The sequence below is a fragment of the Patella vulgata genome, chromosome 4 (genome assembly GCF_932274485.2).
Source record: "Patella vulgata chromosome 4, xgPatVulg1.2, whole genome shotgun sequence".
In the NCBI taxonomy this organism is placed as follows: Eukaryota; Metazoa; Mollusca; class Gastropoda; family Patellidae; genus Patella; species Patella vulgata.
In genome coordinates, this window is record NC_065882.2 from 67,945,687 (window position 1) to 67,967,606 (window position 21,920).

General features: G+C 33.2%; 1 protein-coding gene across 1 annotated transcript; it reads right to left on the reverse strand.

Moving 5' to 3' along the window:
• Positions 1–261: 261 nt before the first annotated feature.
• On the reverse strand, positions 262–21,327 carry LOC126817981 (proteasome adapter and scaffold protein ECM29). The gene is made up of 17 exons (XM_056100292.1): positions 21,211–21,327; positions 17,811–17,941; positions 14,523–14,639; positions 13,759–13,877; positions 13,388–13,537; positions 12,661–12,879; positions 12,175–12,216; positions 9,821–9,899; positions 9,543–9,659; positions 9,129–9,214; positions 7,801–7,879; positions 4,470–4,586; positions 3,761–3,883; positions 2,688–2,791; positions 2,184–2,310; positions 1,455–1,535; positions 262–306 (listed from the first exon to the last, which is right to left on the reverse strand). Exons 1-17 carry the CDS (start codon positions 21,230–21,232, stop codon positions 262–264), a joined length of 1,758 nt encoding a protein of 585 aa, XP_055956267.1. The 5' UTR covers positions 21,233–21,327.
• Between the last annotated feature and the right edge of the window lie 593 nt (positions 21,328–21,920).

The window sequence follows — 21,920 nt, forward strand, 5'->3', positions numbered from 1 at the left end:
AAGTAACTATTAAATATAAATTTAACAATTAAAACATTAGGATTAGAAATATGATAAACTAAATAAACTAACCAGAATTAGCTGAGAGAAGTTGTTTTAACATATCTATATAAGTATATACAGGTCCAGTTGAATCAGAATGATCAACTAGTAATTTGTTGACATATTTAGATATCAGTGGTGCTTGGTTCATCATCTCTGTTGCTGTATCTATATCTGTCTCACCACCAGCATCATTAGATAAACACATTCTTAGATAAATTAACATCTAATAAAATATAAACACATTCTTAGATAAATTAACATCTAATAAAATATAAACACATTCTTAGACAAAATAACATCTAATAAAATATAAACACATTCTTACATATATCAACATCTGATAAAATGAAATGGAGTTCAGCGTCCTAATGTTCTGCTCCAATGGGGCTAATGAAGACAGGCATATGCCATGCAGTATGCTATGAGCGAAATTTTGTCCGACAGTGGTCCTAAGTCCTACTCTTAAATCAAATTCCAACTGTAATTGGTGCTTTTACATGCACGCTAATGTGTACACAGGACCTTGGTTTTTCGTGCCGTTCAAACGACAATACGTTGTCCCTTGCCAGGGAATCGAACACATGACTTCCAGCTTAGGGGGCCAACGCACTATTCAATGAGATACTGTGACTCTCTTAACATCTGATAAAAAAATAAAAATAAACAACTTTCAATGTTACAGTTAACTAACACTGTTCTAGATTAAAGCTACTGAATGTCATTTGATGAATTTCTGAATCACTTGCAAACTACAATATTATGAAAATTAAAACTCTAAAATGAGTCTAAGTTCAATTCAGTTCTATATATACAAAGATCTGATCAACTGAAAATTTTATAACATTCAGCATCCTCTGAAAACGATATAAACAAGCCATTTTTGCCCTTTGATGTGTTTCGTTTTAATCTGATTTAAATCAAGCCATGAGATTATGTACCAATGATACTGGATTTGTTTTCTTAATTAAATGTTAAAGAATCAATTTGAGAATATTTTAGTATTGATCAATGAAAAATTAGATATTGTCTGAAAAATGTAAATGACAATCAACGATTTTAAATTCCTTGCAAAAATGAGAAAACAAATTACATGATGTAACCTGTCCAGATTGATTTCAACTTTAGTGGTTTACCGGTAATAATTTAATGGGTTATTAAAAGATTCATATTAACTATTCAAACAGTTAAAATAATCCAGATATTTGTTAATTTCTCCGTCTTCATTAGCCCAGTTCGGAGCAGAACAGTAGGATGTTAAACACCATTTCATTTCATTTGTTCATTTTAAGGATAATTCAAGTTCAGAAAGTTTTTACTACCAAATAGATTCATATTAACTATTTAATTAGTCAAATCACCAAGATATTCCTTAATTTTCTATACCACCAACCGTGTTATAAATTTCTTACCTGTGTATAAGCTGTAGGATTAAAGGGTAAAACTGTATTGCCTGTTGTATATCTCTGGTGACTTTCCTTCCTCTGTGACGCCTTCAAAAATAAAATAAAATTATCTTGAAATTTTACGATCTTATAGTTCAGAATCGCCAGCTTTAAGTATGCCTAAATTTTACATGTTTAAAAAATGATCAATTGAACTAATCTTCAGCTACTTATGCAAACATTGGGAATACTGCCATACTGAAGCATCAAGAAAACAATGGTGAGAGAGAGAGAGAGAAATGGGGTTTAACATCCACTCGACACAAACTAGGTCATTTCGGGACTAACACGTGGTTTTATCTTATTTCAATAATTCGCTTGCGCGTAGGGGTCTTTAGCAGTGGGAGGAAACCAGAGGACCCGGACAAAAACCCATGAGGTTGGACAGGCGACCCTACTCCTTGTCACGTACAACCGGGGATTTGAAACCAGAAAACAATGGTGAATATCTTGATTAAAAATTTTATACCCATCAAACATAGCTTGAGTGGTAAGGTAATCAGCAGGCTAGGTCGTCCACAATGTAATAAGACCCTTTGTTTCAGCATTTCTTCCCCAATTTTCATTTTGTAAAAATAAGGTTTGAAGATTAGGGGCCTTGACAAACGGACAGTGGCAATTATTATATATGACCACAATAACAGGTGGGCATATAAAATCATTGTAGAACATTCTATTACTATTATTATCATTTACCTTTTCCTTAATATATTGAGTCATCTGAACAAAATCTGGTAAAGATGATTTAGTAGTAGCGGTAGTGGTAGTAGTATCTGATGTTGGAGTTAAAGCCTTCATTGCTTCACCTCGTATATCATCTTTACTAAAATAACATAGTAAATAAACTAACAGAATTTACTAAATTTTCAAATTAAAAACCAAATTCCCACTTTGACAAAAGCGGAGGAAAAAAAAACAGTTTGTAAGGTTTAGGTATGCAGAAATAACTCCAATGTTCTTTATTGTCTACTTGTTGCAGGGTTCAAGCAGAGATATTTGGTCCAGTGTTTTAAACAGTATGTACAAGGATCCACTTTATAAAGAGCAAAAATCTAAAATATTTGAGCTTAAACAATCCTCCATTCTACTTTTCATAATACTTTTTATGGTGACTGCAAAGTAAATATTGGCAGGTTTTTTTCTAGATGACTGTACTCAGTTTCATAATTATACAGAGATGAGAATTTTACATTTACTTACGTATCTCCAGAAGCTAATAATAATATATATCGTGATGGTATATGATTTGATGGAAAAACAGCTACAGCATATTGTACAGCTACTGATCTGGCTTGTGGTTCAGTCTGTTTATAAATATACACAGAAAATAACATTATATGACATGATACCATTACTAGCTGAACGATTTCCCTAATTAAACGGTAAATTTTTATATGGAAATACCACAGTTACTGTATTCACCATGACAGCACCTGTGCACTCCAGCATAACAAGAGAGAAGCATGGTTTAACAAATTGTTCAAGCGAGCATTTAGTAATTGAATGTGAAAAACAAAGAATCCATAATGAAGACAAGAGAACCCTTGTCAAAACCTGGACAGAAATAAACCTCTAAGTAACTTGTATTCCATATAATTGTGACAATACCACTCCCCCCCCCCCACCCCACCATTTCATGAATAACAACTATAATTGAATTAGCACACAATTCATGAGTTACTTAGTCCTACGGTACATCACAAAATTACTCATTACATTCTAGTTGCAACCATCTTCAATAGAAGGCTTGATCTTGCTTTAACTACATACATCTTATCAAGGCCTTCACGTAATTCCCTGCATATTTCGGCACTTATTTTGATTGGATACAAGCCCAGTTTGTGAGCCTAACAAACTCGTCGTGAATACCAAGTCTCGCGCTTTTAAGCTAAAATGTCTACATGTGATAATCGAGTTGCAAAGTTCAAGGTTCGTTCAATGTCATGGTTTCCGTGGAGGTCGCTATGCCACAACCTCTGATTGGACGCTACTGTTCACGTGTCTGTAGATAATGTAGCTATAAGTTCGGGAATTGTGAAGTAATCTTGCAACGGCCAGATTTTGTAAAACGTTGCTTCAGGAACATGGGTTGCAACATGCAAATAATATTAAGTGTTACAAGAATGACATGAACTATTTCAATAACTGCTTAAAAATTTGGTTTAACTTTCCTAAACTGAATGTAAGGCTAGATGGATGAGCATTATGTTATCCTTTTGGCTTAGGTTGTCCAGTACAGAGTTTTGTAAAGCCTGAATATCAATAATTATTACCTTGTCCATATACTGCATGATAAGAGCTTCCATTAGTTTAAGATTTGTAGGATCAAGCTGTCTAAAGGCATCAGACATCAAAGATAAAGCTTCTTGTACAGCTAACCTGGTTTCAACATCTTCCTGTTAAACATACAAAACATACATCATTGACAGGAGAGTCTGATGACAATTAATACATCACATATCAACTTATTATCCTGTCGAACAAAGTTAAGGGAGGGATATTGAAATGGGTTTCATCCGTCCATATCTCACAAACCATTAGATATCTTTATGAAACCTCAACTTTTTATACAAACTGAGCCTTGGGCTAATTTTATCAGATTTAATCATTACTGTGTTTTTGGTATACAAGAGAGAGAGAGTGAGGAGAAATGGGGTTTAACGTCCACTCGACACAAACTAGATCATTTTAGGACCAACATATCAATCAATTTTTATTTCAGTAATTCGCTTGCGTGTAGCGGTCTTTTTAGTATACAACCGTATGCAATGTTGATGACATAGTCTTCTTGTTTAACAAATACAGAAATCAAATATCCAAACCGGAAAAGTTTGTATAAACATTTTTCAGTATAGGGTATTGATCTGTTATGTTTTCCAGACAGACAAGTAAGATAAACAACCTATATTACATTAATTTTCAAGATTAATGTAAATCTATTGTTCCTGGAGGTATTGAAATCAATGAGAATTCTCTGCCTACCTGGCACACTGATTCAAAGAATTGTTGTATCAGTGTAATATCTTTAGCAACTCTTTCAGGAGATCTTCTAGCTATCTTACCAACTGCTACATATGCCAGACTTCGTAACTTATTATCCTGTAAAATATCCATGTATAAATAAAAAAAACATCCATATAATAAAGTTTACTTCTCTCATCACAATGTTGTAATTATACAATAATTTTAGAAATGACATATTTAAAATACGTGGATATAAGTTGCAGAAAACTAACCTGAATTTAGACAGATCTTTTTTTTTCAAAATTTTATCCTAACTGTGCATAAAATGCAAAAATAATTTGTACTTTTTTTTAAAACAAAACGAAATGGGGTTTAACATCCCAATTTTCTGCACCGACTGAGCTAATGAAAACAGGCTTTTCAAAAACAACTTTGTGAAATCAAACATAAATTTATAATGATACATGCTATTTTCACAAACACTGTACCATTTTGCAATATGCAACACCAAAAGCCAATCATGACATTTGATGATGACGTATGTAGTTAAAACTACAATATGAGTGACACAAACTCAGATTTATCATAAGTTTATGCCATATTCTTTATTGTTATTGATGAAATAAATATTTTGATTTTGCAACATTTTTACATCCAGCTCAGAGCCATAAAACTTAGGAATTACTCAAATAGCCAATCGTGTGCCTCAATTACATTACATGTAGCTGTAACACACATATCAAGACCCATTGAAAATGCGAAATGGATGATTGTAAATCTCGTTTGATCGATAGATTTTTAATCTTGCTATTCTGGATGTAACAACATCTTATCACGACAATAAAATGTGAGAATGATGTTAACATGCCATGGATCAATTGTACAGTACTTCCAGTCAAACCAGTGATAAGTTTTTATTGTGTATCAGTATATCTTATCTGGAGAGAGAGAGAGAGAGAGAGAGAGAGAAAGAGAGAGAGAGAGAGAGAGGGGGAGATGGGTTTAACTCGACATCAACTAGCAGGTTATTTTGGGACTAACATGGTTCAATTTTATTTCAATAATTCGCTTGCATGTAGGGGTCTTTAGCAGGGGTAGGAAACTGAAGGACCCGGAGAAAACCCACAAGGTAGGACAGGCAACTCTACTCCTTGTCACATACAACCCGGGAATCGAAACCACGCTAGTTGACTCAATGACAGACCTTATGATACGTGATATCGTATTTTATCTGGAACAGCAGTAACGATCGGTGAAAATTTGAGTAAAACTTAAGTTCATAACCCCCTCAGAACCCCATTCTATCAACCCGATACCTGTTCTCAATGACATATATAAGTAAACATTACACAGTTACTCAATACTTGAATTCTTATCGTTGAATCTATATTTCTACATACTCACCTCTTATTATAGTATACCCAATATTATAGCCTACTTTTAATATGTAAATTATGGAATTACACATGTAGTATGAATATATAACAATATAACGCTGAAGAGTTATCCCTATCTTCAATGTTTCTAACAGGACATTATAAACTATATTGTTACAAATCATTCTATAAATGATATTTACTAGGTATTCTTGTTTATACTATTGGTGTTCATATTACTATTACAGGTATTTCACACTTCATAATCTACATAAGCCACTGGTATCACTAACTGGAGGAAAATTTTAGGGTATACCTAAATTTGTAAATTATATTTTTATAACTAGGGAAGTTATTAATAGGAAAATAATTTTTGTTGAAATTTGTTCATCATTTGTTGGCATGATTGTTATGAAATTTTACAGCCCAATGTAAATGTGTATTAATTTTGATGTCAAATAATAATCCTGCAAGACAAATGGTGGCATTTTGTCTTATTTATATCATTTAAGTACAGTCCTGTAAAATGTACTAATGGAAGTCTTGCAGTATTATAACTATAGTCAGGTTGAATAGTTCATGCCTCTAGGTATCACATGTTGAATGATATCTACTGGGTAGCAGTAAGATAATCAACTTGCCTGATATAAATATCTACGACGATGATATTTTAATTTCTGAAAATTGTCACAGATTTATAAGAACAAATGATTAGACAAACAATGAATAAACAAGAGCCCAAGAGGGTTAGGCTATCAATATATTAAAAATTTCTGTCCACAATATTCCTCAAGAAGGAAAATGTCTAAAATTGCTAAAAAGGTTGTTCTGCGGCCTTGTGAACTCCATTTTGAACCAATCTGAATAAAAAAGAGAGAGAGAGAGAAATGGGGTTTAATGTCCACTCGACACAAACTAGGTCATTTCAGGACTAACATATGATTTAATTTTATTTCAATAATTCGCTTGCGCGTAGGGGTCTTTAGCAGTGGGAGGAAACCGGAGGACCTGAAGAAAACTACGAGGTTGCACAGGCGACCCTACTCCTTGTCACGTACAACCATGGATTCGAAACCACGCCAGTTTACTCAATGACAGGCCTTATGATACAGCACGCACGTGCTAACCATTCGACCATCCAACCCCCCCTGAATAAAAATCACCCCACCTAATTTAGTTGAAATCGGTAATAAAGTGGAGTATGAGAAGAAATCTAAATTTGTCCAGTCGATCCCTATCGGTCCTGTGAACTTCATTTTGAACATAATTTGGCTGAAATCAATAATAAAGTGGTGTATGAGATGAAGTCTAAAATTTCCCTTTCAAGTGACTGCTACATGGTGTCAATGAACTGCATTTTAATAGATCTGAACTAATCTGAACAAGAACTGCCCAAGGTACATAATGACCAAATTTGGTTGAAATACATTCAGCAATGTTGAAGAAGTTGAATATGCAAAAAAGCTTTTAGAAGATGAGATAATGGATGGCCAACAAGAGAGCCTTTCAGGGTTTTGGCTCGATGGGCTAAAAAAAAGAAAACATTAATAAAACAAACATATAAAACAAAGAAACAGAGAAATGGAGAAAAAAAACACAAATGGTAAAGGTTGAAGTTGAAATGTGTAACATCAAGAGTAAGAAACAGAAATTCATCATCAAGGTATTTAGTAACTGGCAGAGTAATAATCTATAAGAATTAATATGGAAAACAGCTACTAATTTAGTAATACATTTGGTTTAAGAACGGTGAGAGAACACTCTTCAAAAAGTTGCCCAAATATATTAGTAGTTGTTTTCCATAAGTATTTGTTATAGTTATTATTCATTACAAATAAATATCTTTGTCTGTTGATGTCTTTTTAAAACTACTAATGTAAATAACAACTTATTAACTACCGGTATACCAATTGTCAACAGTCAACTGAATGATATATATAGCAGATAGTTTTGTTTGTAAATGTCTTATTTACCTCTTTAGCTTCACCTATTAGTTTAACCATACCAGATAATAATACTGCATCAAACATCTTAAACTTGGTAGCATCACAACTTAAAATATACATTGTTTGATATATGAGCGGCATTTAGTAACTGAATGAGAATAAAATATGACATAATTATATGGAATACAAGTTACTTAGCTTTGCTTGATAAAGACAAGAGAACCCTCGTCGAAACGTCACCAGAAATAAACTTCTAAGTAACCTGTATTTCATTTAAACATGCATTATGCAAGAGCAAAATCTGCTTATTACAAGTCTTTCTTTAGGCCTGAAATGTTATCTAAATTGTCAATTAGACATTAATTAACTTATCCAGACCATAATAAACTCTCGATGTCAAGGCTAGCCTTCGATGTTGGCTGGATTAGATTCCTATATGCCGCTAACGGACATTGATAATTAAATCAAAAAAAGTGGATAATCGAGACTATGCTGTTTATATTAATGATTTTAGTAATGATGACCGAGACTATGCAAAAATTTCACCCGCTTCTTTCTCGGCTCATAGTGGATCAATTTCACTGAAATTTTCAGCAAATTACCTTTACACTATCTAGTTTTTAACTATTATAGCGAGGACTGCCATCTCTTTATCTTATCTCCCATAATGTATCTTTAATTGTTTTATAATAAATTCATACAAATGATTATAGGTGTACATACCTATGTATAATGATAATGACAAGAAATGAAATACAATGTGGTTCAAAGTCCTACTGTTCTGCCCCGACTGGTTTAATGAAGACGGCATATGCCATACAGCGTACTATGAGGGAAATTTTGCCAGGACAGCAGCGCTACAGCAGACTTTTATATCAAATTTAACTGCCAAGGTTTTTTTTCCGTCCATGTCAATGTGTACACAGGGCCTCGGTTTTTCGTCCCATCAGAACGACTATACGTTGATAATAAATATGTACTAGTTGGAATTCACACTCTAGGCATTTACATTTTTAATATACTAGTGGTCACATCAAATGCTCATCATTTGTATGCTTGTTGCTATTCGAATATTCAATTGCATATACATAATCGAATTTTAATTTTGTTTGGTGAATTTTCAGGGATCTGTAGAAATTGTGAACTGTTCAAAAAAATATTTTTTTCAGTTTATTTATCTTGAAATGTTTGTTATATTCTTCATTTATTCAATCATTCTCTGATGTTTTAATGACAGATAAATATAATTTTTAATTAAATCTAATTTCTCAACTGACAATGACAAATGAAAATATCCAGTACAGGAATCAATGAAAAAAATATTGTGAAAAAAATATCATGTAAGGTAAACTTACTTGTAACAGATATGATGAACAAATTGAACAGCCATTATACGAAGTTTTGCATTGAGATTTGCTCCAAATAAACAATCAAATACAACCTGTAACATGAACACCAAATATAATGTAAATACAAAATATAATATAAAGACATGTACAAAATATAATATAAACACAAATACTACAAACATAAATACAATATTAGCACAAATACAAAATACACTATAGATATAAATATAAAATACAATACAGACATAAATACAAAATACAATCCAGACATAAATACAATATAAACACACTGACAAAATACACTATATACACACAAATACAATATAAACACACAATACAAAATAAACATGCATATTACCGGTAACTGGAATTTTGTAAAAAAATAATTGAGAAAAACATTTTTCTTTTTGAAGTTCTCACCTGAATACAGGAAGGGAACATACTGACAGCTTCTTTAGATTTCAGGAAAAAGGGGAAAATTTTCAGTCTTATTCTTGTACAAACAGGAACTCTTCTTTGTTCTGGTTTTACAGCTGTCTAGAAAAAGATAGACACCAACCTCAAAACAAGTAAAGGATGCAAATCTTATTATATTAAGTGGTCTTAATCCAAATCTTAAATTAAAAGTTTAAAAGACTCTCACAGAAGATTAGCCACACCCACACATATTATATTAGAAAATGTTGAGTTGAAATTACCTGCCCTTTGATTACAACTGTTCCTTGAAATATTCTATATAATTTATTTAATATCTCTGTTGAGTTCCAATCTATACTTCTGTAATGACAAAATTCATAACAAGCTATGTAATCATTATGTTAATTCTTATTTAACAGCCTGAATAACCATTATTTACCCACCTCATTATTCGACTAATGCAAAGCACCTTCTCTTTTCGGTCATGGAGTTATTTTTAGAGTCTGCCCTTTACATTAAATATTAAGTATCAGTTTAATGTTAATTATTCTCTACATTTCTAGTGACTTCAGGAAACCGACAGTGGAATATGAACCGCTAGATATACAATGCAAAAGCAGTGAATATCGAAAATTCAATTTGTCAATTTGATAAATGAATTGAATGTGATTCTGAATAATCAAGTGATGACAAGTGAAAAACAAGCCAACAGTGAGGCTGATGTCCCCCGCCGAAATAGGAAAATAATTAGAGGACACATATAAATTTATCACAAATTATCTTTTACAAAGTATTGAACAATCAAACAGTATATCTTTACTTATAGTCTAAGCATACAATGTTTTTGATGGAATAATTATAGCATATTAAGGGGAAAACATGCTCTATGCCTACAGATCTAGAGTTTGGTTGTATCAACGGGTCTATTTTCCATCTTGCTGCAAGTTGTGCAAAGTTCACTGTTTTCTTTCTGTCATTAAATGTCAATTCATTATTGCATACTACATATTTAATTAATTTATAATAGTTTCTTTTTCAATTTGTTTTTTCCATTTATTTGTTTATTTACCTTGCCTATATTCATTGTATTGGATTGTATTGGAATTGCTCAATTGATGCTTTTATCAATACCTGGTTATAATATTATGACATGTAATGTGGCAAGTTGAGTCGGGACATGTAGGCTATAATGTAACCTAAATGTATACATAAGTGGATTTCGTTTCATTTTTTTCGAAAATATTGTACAGATAAAAGAGGAGGAATTACAGGGGTAATACATTGGAAAGCTTCTTCAAGAACTAAAGCATAAACTATATAAACGAGCTTATAAAAAGGAAAAGTTTGTATAAAGACGTTTCGTTTGCACAACTGGGTGATGATAAATCACGTTTTGTCTTTCTAGCAGACGACACCGTTTTACGGCGAAAGCACGCGCTCTATTTGTGACGCTTAATTTATTTTATTATTCACTCGACGTCATCACTTAGTAGACTTACTATTTTTAATATGTTGTCTTCGGTATAAAGCTGTTTATGCACAAAACCAAATACTATGACATAGAATATTTTGTTTCATGGTTTATCGGCATTCTATTTGTCACTCATTCTATCGCTATTTATAGAATAGGCTACCTTGGTTACACAACTACGGTACCAAATGTATCTATTAATAAACTGCTCCCACTCCCAGGCTACAATTTGTACATGCTGTGTCTGCTAACAGGTATTTCCTAGATATCAACGGTCAAATTTCCCCGAATATTATTTTACATTTCTGTGATATGTGAAAAGGTTTGTTAAAATTAAATATTGAATACGATTTTATTGGAATGTACCAAGTTTCATCAATCTCACTTAATTAGAACTAAAGTTATCGTGTCCCAAAGCATCAACCAATCAAATTGCTTATCTCTGCTTACCCTAAGCGGAAAATGCTCATCTTCGAACTCCATCAATGCATTGACCTAATCAACACATACACCAAGTTTGAACATTCTAGCTCAATTAGGAAGAGAGTTATCGTGCCCCAAAGTATCAACCAATCAAATTGCTTATCTCTGCTTACCCTAAGCGGAAAATGCTCATCTTCGAACTCCATCAAGGCATTGACCTAATAAACACATACACCAAGTTTGAACATTCTAGCTCAATTAAAAGTTATCGTGTCCCAAAGCATCAACCAATCAAATTGCTTATCTCTGCTTACCCTAAGCGGAAAATGCTCATCTTCGAACTCCATCAAGGCATTGACCTAATCAACACATACACCAAGTTTGAACATTCTAGCCCAATTAGGAAGAGAGTTATCGTGTCCCAAAGCATCAACCAATCAAATTGCTTATCTCTGCTTACCCTAAGCGGAAAATGCTCATCTTCGAACTCCATCAAGGCATTGACCTAATAAACACATACACCAAGTTTGAACATTCTAGCTCAATTAGGAAGAGAGTTATTGTGTCCCAAAAAGTGTGACGGACAGACAGACGGACAGACAGACGGACGGACAGACGGACAGACAGATGGACAGACAGACGGACAGACAGACAGACGGACGAACCCATTTTAATAGTCCCCTGCTTTCTTCGAAAGGCGGGGGACAATAAGAAAAATAAACTAAGCAAATAATAAATTACCCCATAATTCTCTTTAGCTCCATATCTGCTGAAGTAGCCACACTATAAAAGAAAAAAATTTATAATAGCAATTTCAAATGATTATGTTAATTATTTGTTATTCATAGTTTAACTTAGTATAAAATTCTCTTTAATTGCAGGGCACAGGTAAATTTTATATAGTCTTAGATAATAAGCCATGAAAACTGGGGCTCCAACTGAGGAAGACAAACATAATGTTAATTAGATGTTAAACTACAGTATAAAAGTTGTCTCTTATCTACCCTATATACCAATTAGTTTATTCTATACCGGTAATTACCTATGTTTAGTATCAGACAGTATTATAATATAATTACCTATGTCTAGTATCAGACGATACTATAATATAATTACCTGTGTCTGGTATCAGATGATGCTATGATATAATTACCTGTGTCTAGTATCAGATGATACTATAATATAATTACCTATGTCTAGTATCAGACGGTACTATAACATAATTACCTGTGTCTAGTATCAGATGATGCTATGATATAATGACAAACGATATCAGATTCAGCTAAAATATCAGCTCCTAGAAACGTCAATATACCAAGTTTGGCTTTCTCTAGGCTTTCTGGATTCATGGGATTTTCACCTAATACTCTTTTTAAACCATATTCACTTAATCCAGGAGGAACTGTGACCGGTCCACTTGCTGTACTGGAAGCTAATGCATGAGCACTGACAAAAACAGAAAATGTTCCATTACTAATCATTATTTCAATCAGATATTGGACTCGGTATAATACAATTCAGTTTTTTGAAACAATTTACAAGAATATGAAATGTGAATGAGCTTCAGTGATATAAAATATAATCTGAATGATCTGTAAACATGTGTGTTGTTATCAGACCAACTGAATAAAAATGTGTCAATGTCTATCCTGACAAGTATTTTTTCGTTGCTGGCTTTACAGATTTACAAAATTACAGTTAATAAGACTTCCCAAACTTCAGGAGTCCCATCAACGAATCAATAACTTAAACAAATCCATGAGGATTATCTGAATTATGTAATATTCTGATAGTCATGCTCTGGAAAAAAAAGATCAGGTTGTTGGAGTCTCAAAATTGGTGTCGTGTCACTGAATATTGAGAATCTGGTCCAACAATGCAAGGATAATGACAGTTGTTTGAGGTCTTACTAAAATCTACAGGCAGATTCAGTAATATATAGTTAGGTAATTACCTGTAAGGCAGAAGTAATATATCCATCATATAATCTAATAATAGTTTAGATATTTGAGGTTTGTCTCTCAGCTGAAACATGGATTGACGTTTCTCAGCACTGGATGGAAATTTAAGATACTGTAGAGCTGGTATCATTAGCAGAAGTAAACTGAAATTATATCACATAAAAAAAAACAAATATTAAAATATAAAGTAATTTTGTGATGTTTGGCGTTTTCTTTCTATGGAATAAGTGAAATATCAAAACGTGTTGGGTCTAAGAAAATTTGTTAATTTCTAGCAGTTTTTTTTAAATATAATTACCACAAACAGTTTGCAAACAAAATATTAAAGTGTAATAATAAAAAATGTGCAATCCTGTAAATTTACCTATTTTGCTGATTAACTGGTCTACCTTCTAAACAATTAATCAACATAGGTAATAATTCAGCTTGTTTTACTTGCTCTAATCTCGGATATCCCATCTTGATGTACAAAATTGTAAAATTCTGAAAATTAAAAGATTGTACATTACAGTTCATGGTCACAAAAAGACATTAGAAATACATGTTCAAAAACAGTTAAAGCCATCAACTAAGTCAATGTAATGATTCATCCCCCAAAATACCCACACAAAATTATTAATATAACATTTAAAGTATCTTCCAAGACATGAAATTTACTATTTGATTCCTGCACAATAAACCTCACACACAATAAAAAAAAAAAAAAAATTTTTTTTACAGTCAGTGTTATATGGATAATATTACTTTCTTTTAAATGCACATTATTCCGAACTAAAAGGCAAATATAGATTTCCGTACATCTTAAAAAATCAACATATCAAAAAAGTATGGTGGTCCAAAAATCATTCAAATCAATCAATTCTGTGATATGGTCATCTAAAGTTCCCATCACTTTCTACTGATTTTATGATGTCTTTTTGTTCTAACTTAGAACATCAGTCAGCTTCTTCAGAATAACCATGAACATCAAAATAAAAACATCATATAACCTAGTTTTGTTTTATTTAATTGCCAGATTGCTATCTAAATAACACAATTCAACCTGGTTATATTTCATTAAAGAAACTGACTATTAGCTTTCTGCCAAACTCAGGTTTTACCTTACTAAGAACATAATCATCAACTTACAGTTACAAATGGAGTGGCTGTTGGATCTTGAAATTGTGTTAATAAAGCTTCTACAGGTAGTTGTACTTTATTTCTACTTTTTAACCTCTTATTAATGTGAACCAATAACTCCATAACCTGAAAAAAAAAGTTACTTTCCTTTTAAATCTATGCTTTATTAGGAAACAGAATTATAGCCCCAGTTGACATATTTAAGAAAATCGAGGGAATCTGATAGTCTTATAACTGCTGTAGCCATGAATAAATATAAAAGTAGACATTTGCATCAATGATCTTAAACTTAAAGGGGCTATCCCGATTTCAAAAGAGTCTCAAAAATAAAAGTCGGAGTACGTATGAAATGTAAGCGCCAAAATATAGAGGAATGGTGTATTTACCTTCTCTCAAAATTCCAGCTTAAAATATTGAGTCGTTTGGACGTGAACGTCAAAACTGCTTATCCGGACACGTAACCCTTTTAAGATTTCGGGTCAGTTTTTTCGTTGGGTGACCTGATAATCGATTCCCGTTCCTTGAGAGGTCTATATAGTGAATGGCCCATGTGCTCTACTTGATAACGAAAGGTAAATCTCACCTACACATTATTATTATAAAATAAAAGTCTAGTTTTATGCAGACATCGCATAATACAGCTTGGGACACTGGTCTCCATTTCCAGATGAAGACTGGCGGGTTAAAGTTGTTTGAAAACGTATCACAAATAGTGAGTTAGTTGCTCGGCCCTTAGCTAGAGGAATTTAAGGGATTTTAACACAAAATTAAGCAGTTTTATTCTGCAAAAAATATCAGGATTAGCCCTTCAAGATGGATTTAGTTTTATTGTTCTTTATTTTCCAAATTTCACAATTTTTATCCTCTGTGAACAGACTTTATCAACATCCCAAACATGATTTCGATGAAATTGATTCAAACTCTTTCATATTTCGTTCTTCTGGAAGCCAGAATGCAGAACCGTTTGTTTTCCAGGTCTATCGTATATAGCCCATGCAAAATATATAGCTGATAATTAGTAAAGATTTAGAATATTCAAATCAATTTATATTATTTCATATAGAACTTTAATTAGGATTTTTCAAATTTCAAAGGACTGTTTGCACCTTGCTATAATCTCACCAAACCAGTGTATTGACCTCTAGCATAGAGTGCAAGGACAGGATTATAGTACATGAAATACCCTCTAGATGTTGACAGTGAAAATTGAAAGTATGTTTATTATGTGGATGTACATGTAATAATGTATTGTTTACTAGATTTAATGGATAAATATACCAGCAAGTGAAATGAATTCAATGACTATGCAGAAGAGTTGTTTGCAAAAGATGAAAGAAGTGCTATAGAAATAAAGCAAATAAAAGCTAGCAAAAAGTAGCCAAATTTATTTGATTATTTTGATACGGCTGAATTACTGAACTGATAATGACACTACCCCATTCATCTTTACATAGCAGTAACTTAAACATTCAAGTCCAATTTCAAACCATAAATTAAATTAAAAAAATCATTATTACTATTATATTTTATTATATTTACATGTACAATGTCTTTGGTAAAATCTCATCCTTTTACAAATAAAAGTAGACCCTATTATAATTACATTCCCCCTTTTAATCCTTTGCAGATTTCTTGCATATTAGTCAAGGACCAAAATTGCATATATTCTCATGGAGTTGTAATTGACATCAATTCTATTCATCTCAAATCAAGCTAGATGTGACAAAAAAATACATGCTTCAGTGGATAACTAAGGGGGCATGAATTAAAATATGTGCATTGCAACCTTGCAACTGAATAAAACTACACAATTAAGGTGTGGAAATACACCAATAAAGCAGCTATGCGTCAACAGCAGCTTATCTGAGGAAAAATTGAATGTCAACAAATTCAGGCTCTGTCACTGTAACCCAGGTATCATTTAATCTTGTGTATCTAGCACTAATTTCTTTCACATTGGTTTAATATCAAATCTTTGTTTAAAAATTCATAAAAATCATTTAAAATCACCATAAATCATCTAATTTGTACTTCTGTCCAGTTTAAAGCTGACCATTCAATTTTGATAATGAGTGTCCAATTTACAAGTGTTAAATTTCTCAATCACTTTTAAAAAATAAACAACCCAATTGATTAATGATGTATAATGATTAATTTTTGAACAGTGGTCTGGAAATTAAATACTTCTAAATTGAAAACTCATTATTAAAATTAATCAGTCAGGTTTAAACTGGACACAAGTACAAATTAGATGATTTCAAGTGATTTTAAATGATTTTTATGAATTTTTAACAAAGATTTGATATTAAACGAATGTGAAAGAAATTAGTGCTAGATACACAAGATTAAATGATACATGTGCCTGGGTTACAGTGTGTGTAGAAACCGACAGAACACAAGCACATAAAAAATTTCATGACGGATGGGATTAGAAGAATAGATGGGAATGCTGCTATCAAGGTAGAATTCACACCTCGCACATTTAACCATAGACATAAAATTTAAAATCACAACATGCTAGTCTCAAAAAGATAAGGGCACATTTCCAACAGGGTGAGGGTGGGTCTGGAATCTCCTAAAAGCAGTTTGACTTTTTATCTTTTAATGGCATGTAAAAATATCATGCTATGATTAAATAGAATTAGAATATACTTAATTAATTAAAACATGCCAATCCTCAAAAAAACTTTTGTTTAAAATAATTTATGTTAATAGAATTTACATTAACAGTTATCCACAGGCACATTTTTATGTATAGCTTTTAATGTGCCTTTTTTTAAGACCGTGAAGTAAAAAGGCATGATAGTATCACACTGCCGTTGCCATACAAGATCCGCCCACATTTTGCAAGAGATGGACAGTGAACAAGCTAAAAAAAAAACGTGATTTTTCGTACAATCGGTGGCCACAATCCAGAAAATTAAGGCTGATATGCACGAATATCAAAAGGAACCGAGTTCTTTGGGATATAAATATTTTAAGTTTCATCAAAATCAGATAAAAATTGTGACCTCTAGGGTGTTCACTAGCTAAAATCGTGATTTTTCGAACAATCAGAGGCCATAATCCATGAAGTTATGGTCTGATACATGCCAATATCGAAAGGAACAGAGATCTCTTGGAGATAAACCTATATTTTAAGTTTCGTCAAAATCGGATAAAAATTGTGACCTGTAGAGTGTCCATTACCAATTGATGACGGACGGACGTCCAGACGGACTGGTGCAACAACAATATACATCCACATGAAAATGTAGGCATATAAAAAAATGTAACGACATGCACCTAATTTATTACCTTAGTTCGAATGCCATCTTCTGAACTGTTTAGTTTAAGAAGAATTGGGGTGAGAAATTTTCCAAGAGCCACTTCAAGTTGTTCATCTGTGTCTGCAGATCCAATTCTCAAAAATACTCTCTCTACCAAGGCTGAAGAAATTAAAAAAAACCATATCTACATGTATGTAAACATATATCGATTCTTTACAGTCTTGTACAGTAATGTGCATGTTTTCTGTTTTGCTTCACTTTGTTGCAATTATTACAGTAGTCTAAAGTATTCCATTCTATTATTTGCAAAAAAAAAAAAAATGCTGCATACATATGTACATACATGTACATCTCGAAAAATAGATCTCTGTCGCAGCAATAGAACTATGTATATTTTTCTCCAAAAATTGATATGGCTGTACTGGTATATAACTAAAAGGTGGCCGAATGCAAATGTTAAATGTATTGAGTGAAATATGATACAAGGTCCATTCAGAGATGAAACATTCCAACTGAGAGTTTGAACTACATATTTTACAGTAGTTGTTTGGAAATATCTTGATTATCCAAATACATTCATTCTACTCCATTGTATAATACTTGTTAATAAAGACGAAATGTACCTAACTATTTTGGTCTGCATAGGTCCTTAAATCTGAAGGCAGGAAGCCATGGACTTGGTGGCTCTGTGAGTAAGGCATTAACTATCTAACCCAGAGGTCCCAGGTATGTTACCTGTGTTGGCCGAGAAAGTACCTCAGGATTTTTGTTGTGTGGTTTCTCCTTGTCAGTGGTGCTAGACGAAGGCCTTGTCACAAACAGTGTCTAGTTGTTTGGATGAGACAGTAACTGAGGTCACTCCCTGTCAGTGGTACTAGACAGAGGCCTTGGGTATGGGTGGGACGAAAGCAAGGTCACAAGTAAAAGGAATGAAATAAAGAAATGGGGCTTACAGTAACTTTTCTGCATCATGTAGGCTAATGAAGACAGAGAGAGAGAAATGGGGTTTAACGTCCACTCGACACAAACTAGGTCATTTCGGGACTAACACATGGTTCAATTTTATTTCAATAATTCGCTTGCGCGTAAATGTCTTTAGCAGTGGGAGGACACCGGAGGACCCGGAGAAAACCCACAAGGTTGGACAGGCAACCCTACTCCTTGTCACGTACAACCGGGGAATTGAAACCCCGCCAGTTGACTCAATGACAGACTGTATGATACATGTACAGCGCGCGCGTGCTAACCATTCGCCCCCCCCCCCCTAATGAAGACAGGCATACACAATAAAGTGTCTAGTGAGCTATGGTTACTGAGCAATGAGCCACCTTTGGTATTTGATGAAGAGTAGGCCTACATGTGTCGATGAAAGTGCAGTTGTCAGGGTAAATTTGCTAAAACAGTAACAGGAGGACGTAACTAAAAATGTTGAGATATACTGATGTGCTTGTTTTTAGCTACGATTGGGTGCCTTTGGTTTCACTTGGCAAACTTAATATCTTTATTAATGCATGTACCATCTTAAAAATAAATTAATTTTATACTATTAGTACTTATTACACATACGCAACCCAATCTACTGAAACAACATTCATTTATCAGCAAATATTGACAATAAAGTAAATCAAGCGTTGTTTTTATCAAAATTGATACAGACATTCTTACATGTAATTACGGCATATTACTCCTGCGCAACTCTGATCAGGTTAGTACTTTGATTGGCTATTGCAGATTACATGTCATTTCGGTCCCGCGTCATTTCAGACTAAAAAAAATATGGCCTTGACGTTTCGGTCTTGGGCAGGTGACATTTCGGACTCGAACAGGTGACGTTTCGGACTCGGGAATAAGTTGAAAGGAAAGGTTGAACACAACTGTCATCGTTTCCCGTTAAAGTAATTTATTTTTTTTAAAAAGAATAATATGCTGTAGAATTTATTTCAAAACGACCTACACAAAAAACAAAAGTAAATATTTACTCGACATGCATTGCTTTTACAAGCCCCTAGAATGTTTTAACGATAATCCGGAACCTACACCTTGACACGCATTCCTCGACAAGCTTGCCATAGATAGCAGTACACTACCAATCGATAAATTAAAATTAGTGCGTACAAAGAAAACTCTTTTTTGAAAATATTAGAAATGGCAACGATCAAAGTGGGTAATTAAAGATGATTAACCGGTAATTCCTATGTTATTGTAGTATGCGCAAAGAAACCTTACATTCTTTAGTGGATGAGGAAAAACGTGAGTTGTCAATCAGCGATAATGGCTGCCGTGTATTGATTCGATTTTTCCGACTCATGTAAAAGAAATTTAGGCTTTCACAAATATAAAAACATTAGCAGTATTACTAAATATGCACAAATTTTCAACAATATTGTATTGTCAAGTTCAGTACTCGCCGATGAAACAAAACAAAATAGAACAAGCAGTGTAAAATCAGTGTTATCTTTTTATTAGCAGTCTCAAGAATCGCCGATCAATTAAATAAAACAAAACTACTATCGGACTCGCATAAAACGAATAAAAAAATCAAAAAAAAATCAGCTGTTACAAATATAAGCTTATCACACAAATGTTCAACAGTCTTTTAATTATTCATCTGAGTCCGAAATGTTGCCAGACTGAGTCCGAAAAGTCGTCAAGAAAAATCTGAACCGTCGTCAAACTGAGTCCGAAAGGTCGTCTGTGTCGAGTCTGAAATGACGCGGGACCGAAATGACATGCTACCGCTATTGCACACGAGGCCCCACCTTTATGTGTTAAAGACATAAAATTAAAATGTCAGAGAAAGCAATCTATTATCGCTTCAATTTAAAAAGAGGGGATTTGTACCCGTGTCAAGTAGGACTTTCTGCTTAATTGTAGTTGGGTGTGGTAGAAATGTTATAAATAACAATATAATCAATCGTTGTTTTGATGAAAAATATTGCCAATTTTGCTTACTGAGGCCCGATGTGATTCGCCTTTGGCTTTGCTACGTGGAACTATATAGGACCATCTCTTAGTCTTATCTCGAAACACGGTGGGTTGAGAGATGAGGTTTGTTATCTAGTAAATCATAATCTGTTATAATCATGTATTAGTATTAGTAAATTATTACCACTACCAGGTAAGTTTAATTTGTACTAAGAAAGTAAATGAACTGACCAACAATCGACCACGATTATTTCTAAATAGATCTATGTGGCGTCTGCTTTTAAGACCCGTACAGTGTGTATCTTATGATACTACATTTTTGGCAGTATTTGATTCCACGAGAAAGTCAAGACACAGCCAGAAAGCCAAAAATACACAATAAAAAAAACATTGTTTTGGATTATCCAAAAGTAACACCTGTGGTGGAATTGGTGCCACATTAAAATAATAAAGCACCCATTAGAGAACAGATATTTCTAACCCGGGGATAGCTAACAACGTACCATTCTCGTCCATCGCTGTCATTTTAATTTTTACAAAAGTCGTAGAAAGAATATTCTTTTCCTCAAATTTCTTCTGTCATTGCCGCATTTAGATAAGGTCTACCAGACTAGTTTTTATCATGTACTGTTCCAATTCCTTTTCCAGTCTGGATATCGAAAACAAAAACGGAAGTTAACCAATTTAGTAAAATCTGTATTAGGAAAAGAACTGAAACGAACTGTTATAAAACGAAACGGAATAATATGCACTATTATCCCATTATTTTTATTCCGCATTTGTTGATTTGAGAAACTGTCGGACCATTTTTCATAGACAATACGTTGAGATCGTTCTCCTTCCTTCCAGAACGAATCCACGAAGTTCTTTTTTCAATCCAATTTAATTTAGGACTTTGGGATATAAAGATTCACACATTAGGACATTGCCCTGGACAGAGGGATACAATATTTATTTTTATAATCATACAAAATATTCCGACATTTCGACTTTAAAGAATAGTGGAGGCAGTGCAGGAGTATATGGGTAAAAAAATGGTCAAGCGCTATCAGTTCATTAGCTATTGTTACATCTCGAGACAATTTGCAAATGTGTGTTCATTTCATTAGTTAACAAATTGGCCATGGTCGGATATGCCCCTGGACCGTAATTAGGGTAAACGTTAAATTAGGGCTAGGTCCAGGGTTAGGGTTAGGATTGGGATTAGCGCCAG

What these genes read in the sequence shown, in the direction of transcription:
- LOC126817981 (XM_056100292.1), bottom strand. Translation starts at nt 21,232, where the DNA reads ATGACAGCGATGGACGAGAATG. An exon ending in TCTTTGAATCAGTGTGCCAG is followed by an intron (nt 3,884 to 4,469) that starts GTAGGCAGAGAA and finishes TATGTTTAACAG; the next exon opens with GAAGATGTTGAAACCAGGTT. An exon ending in CTCAATATATTAAGGAAAAG is followed by an intron (nt 1,536 to 2,183) that starts GTAAATGATAAT and finishes TTATTTTTGAAG; the next exon opens with GCGTCACAGAGGAAGGAAAG.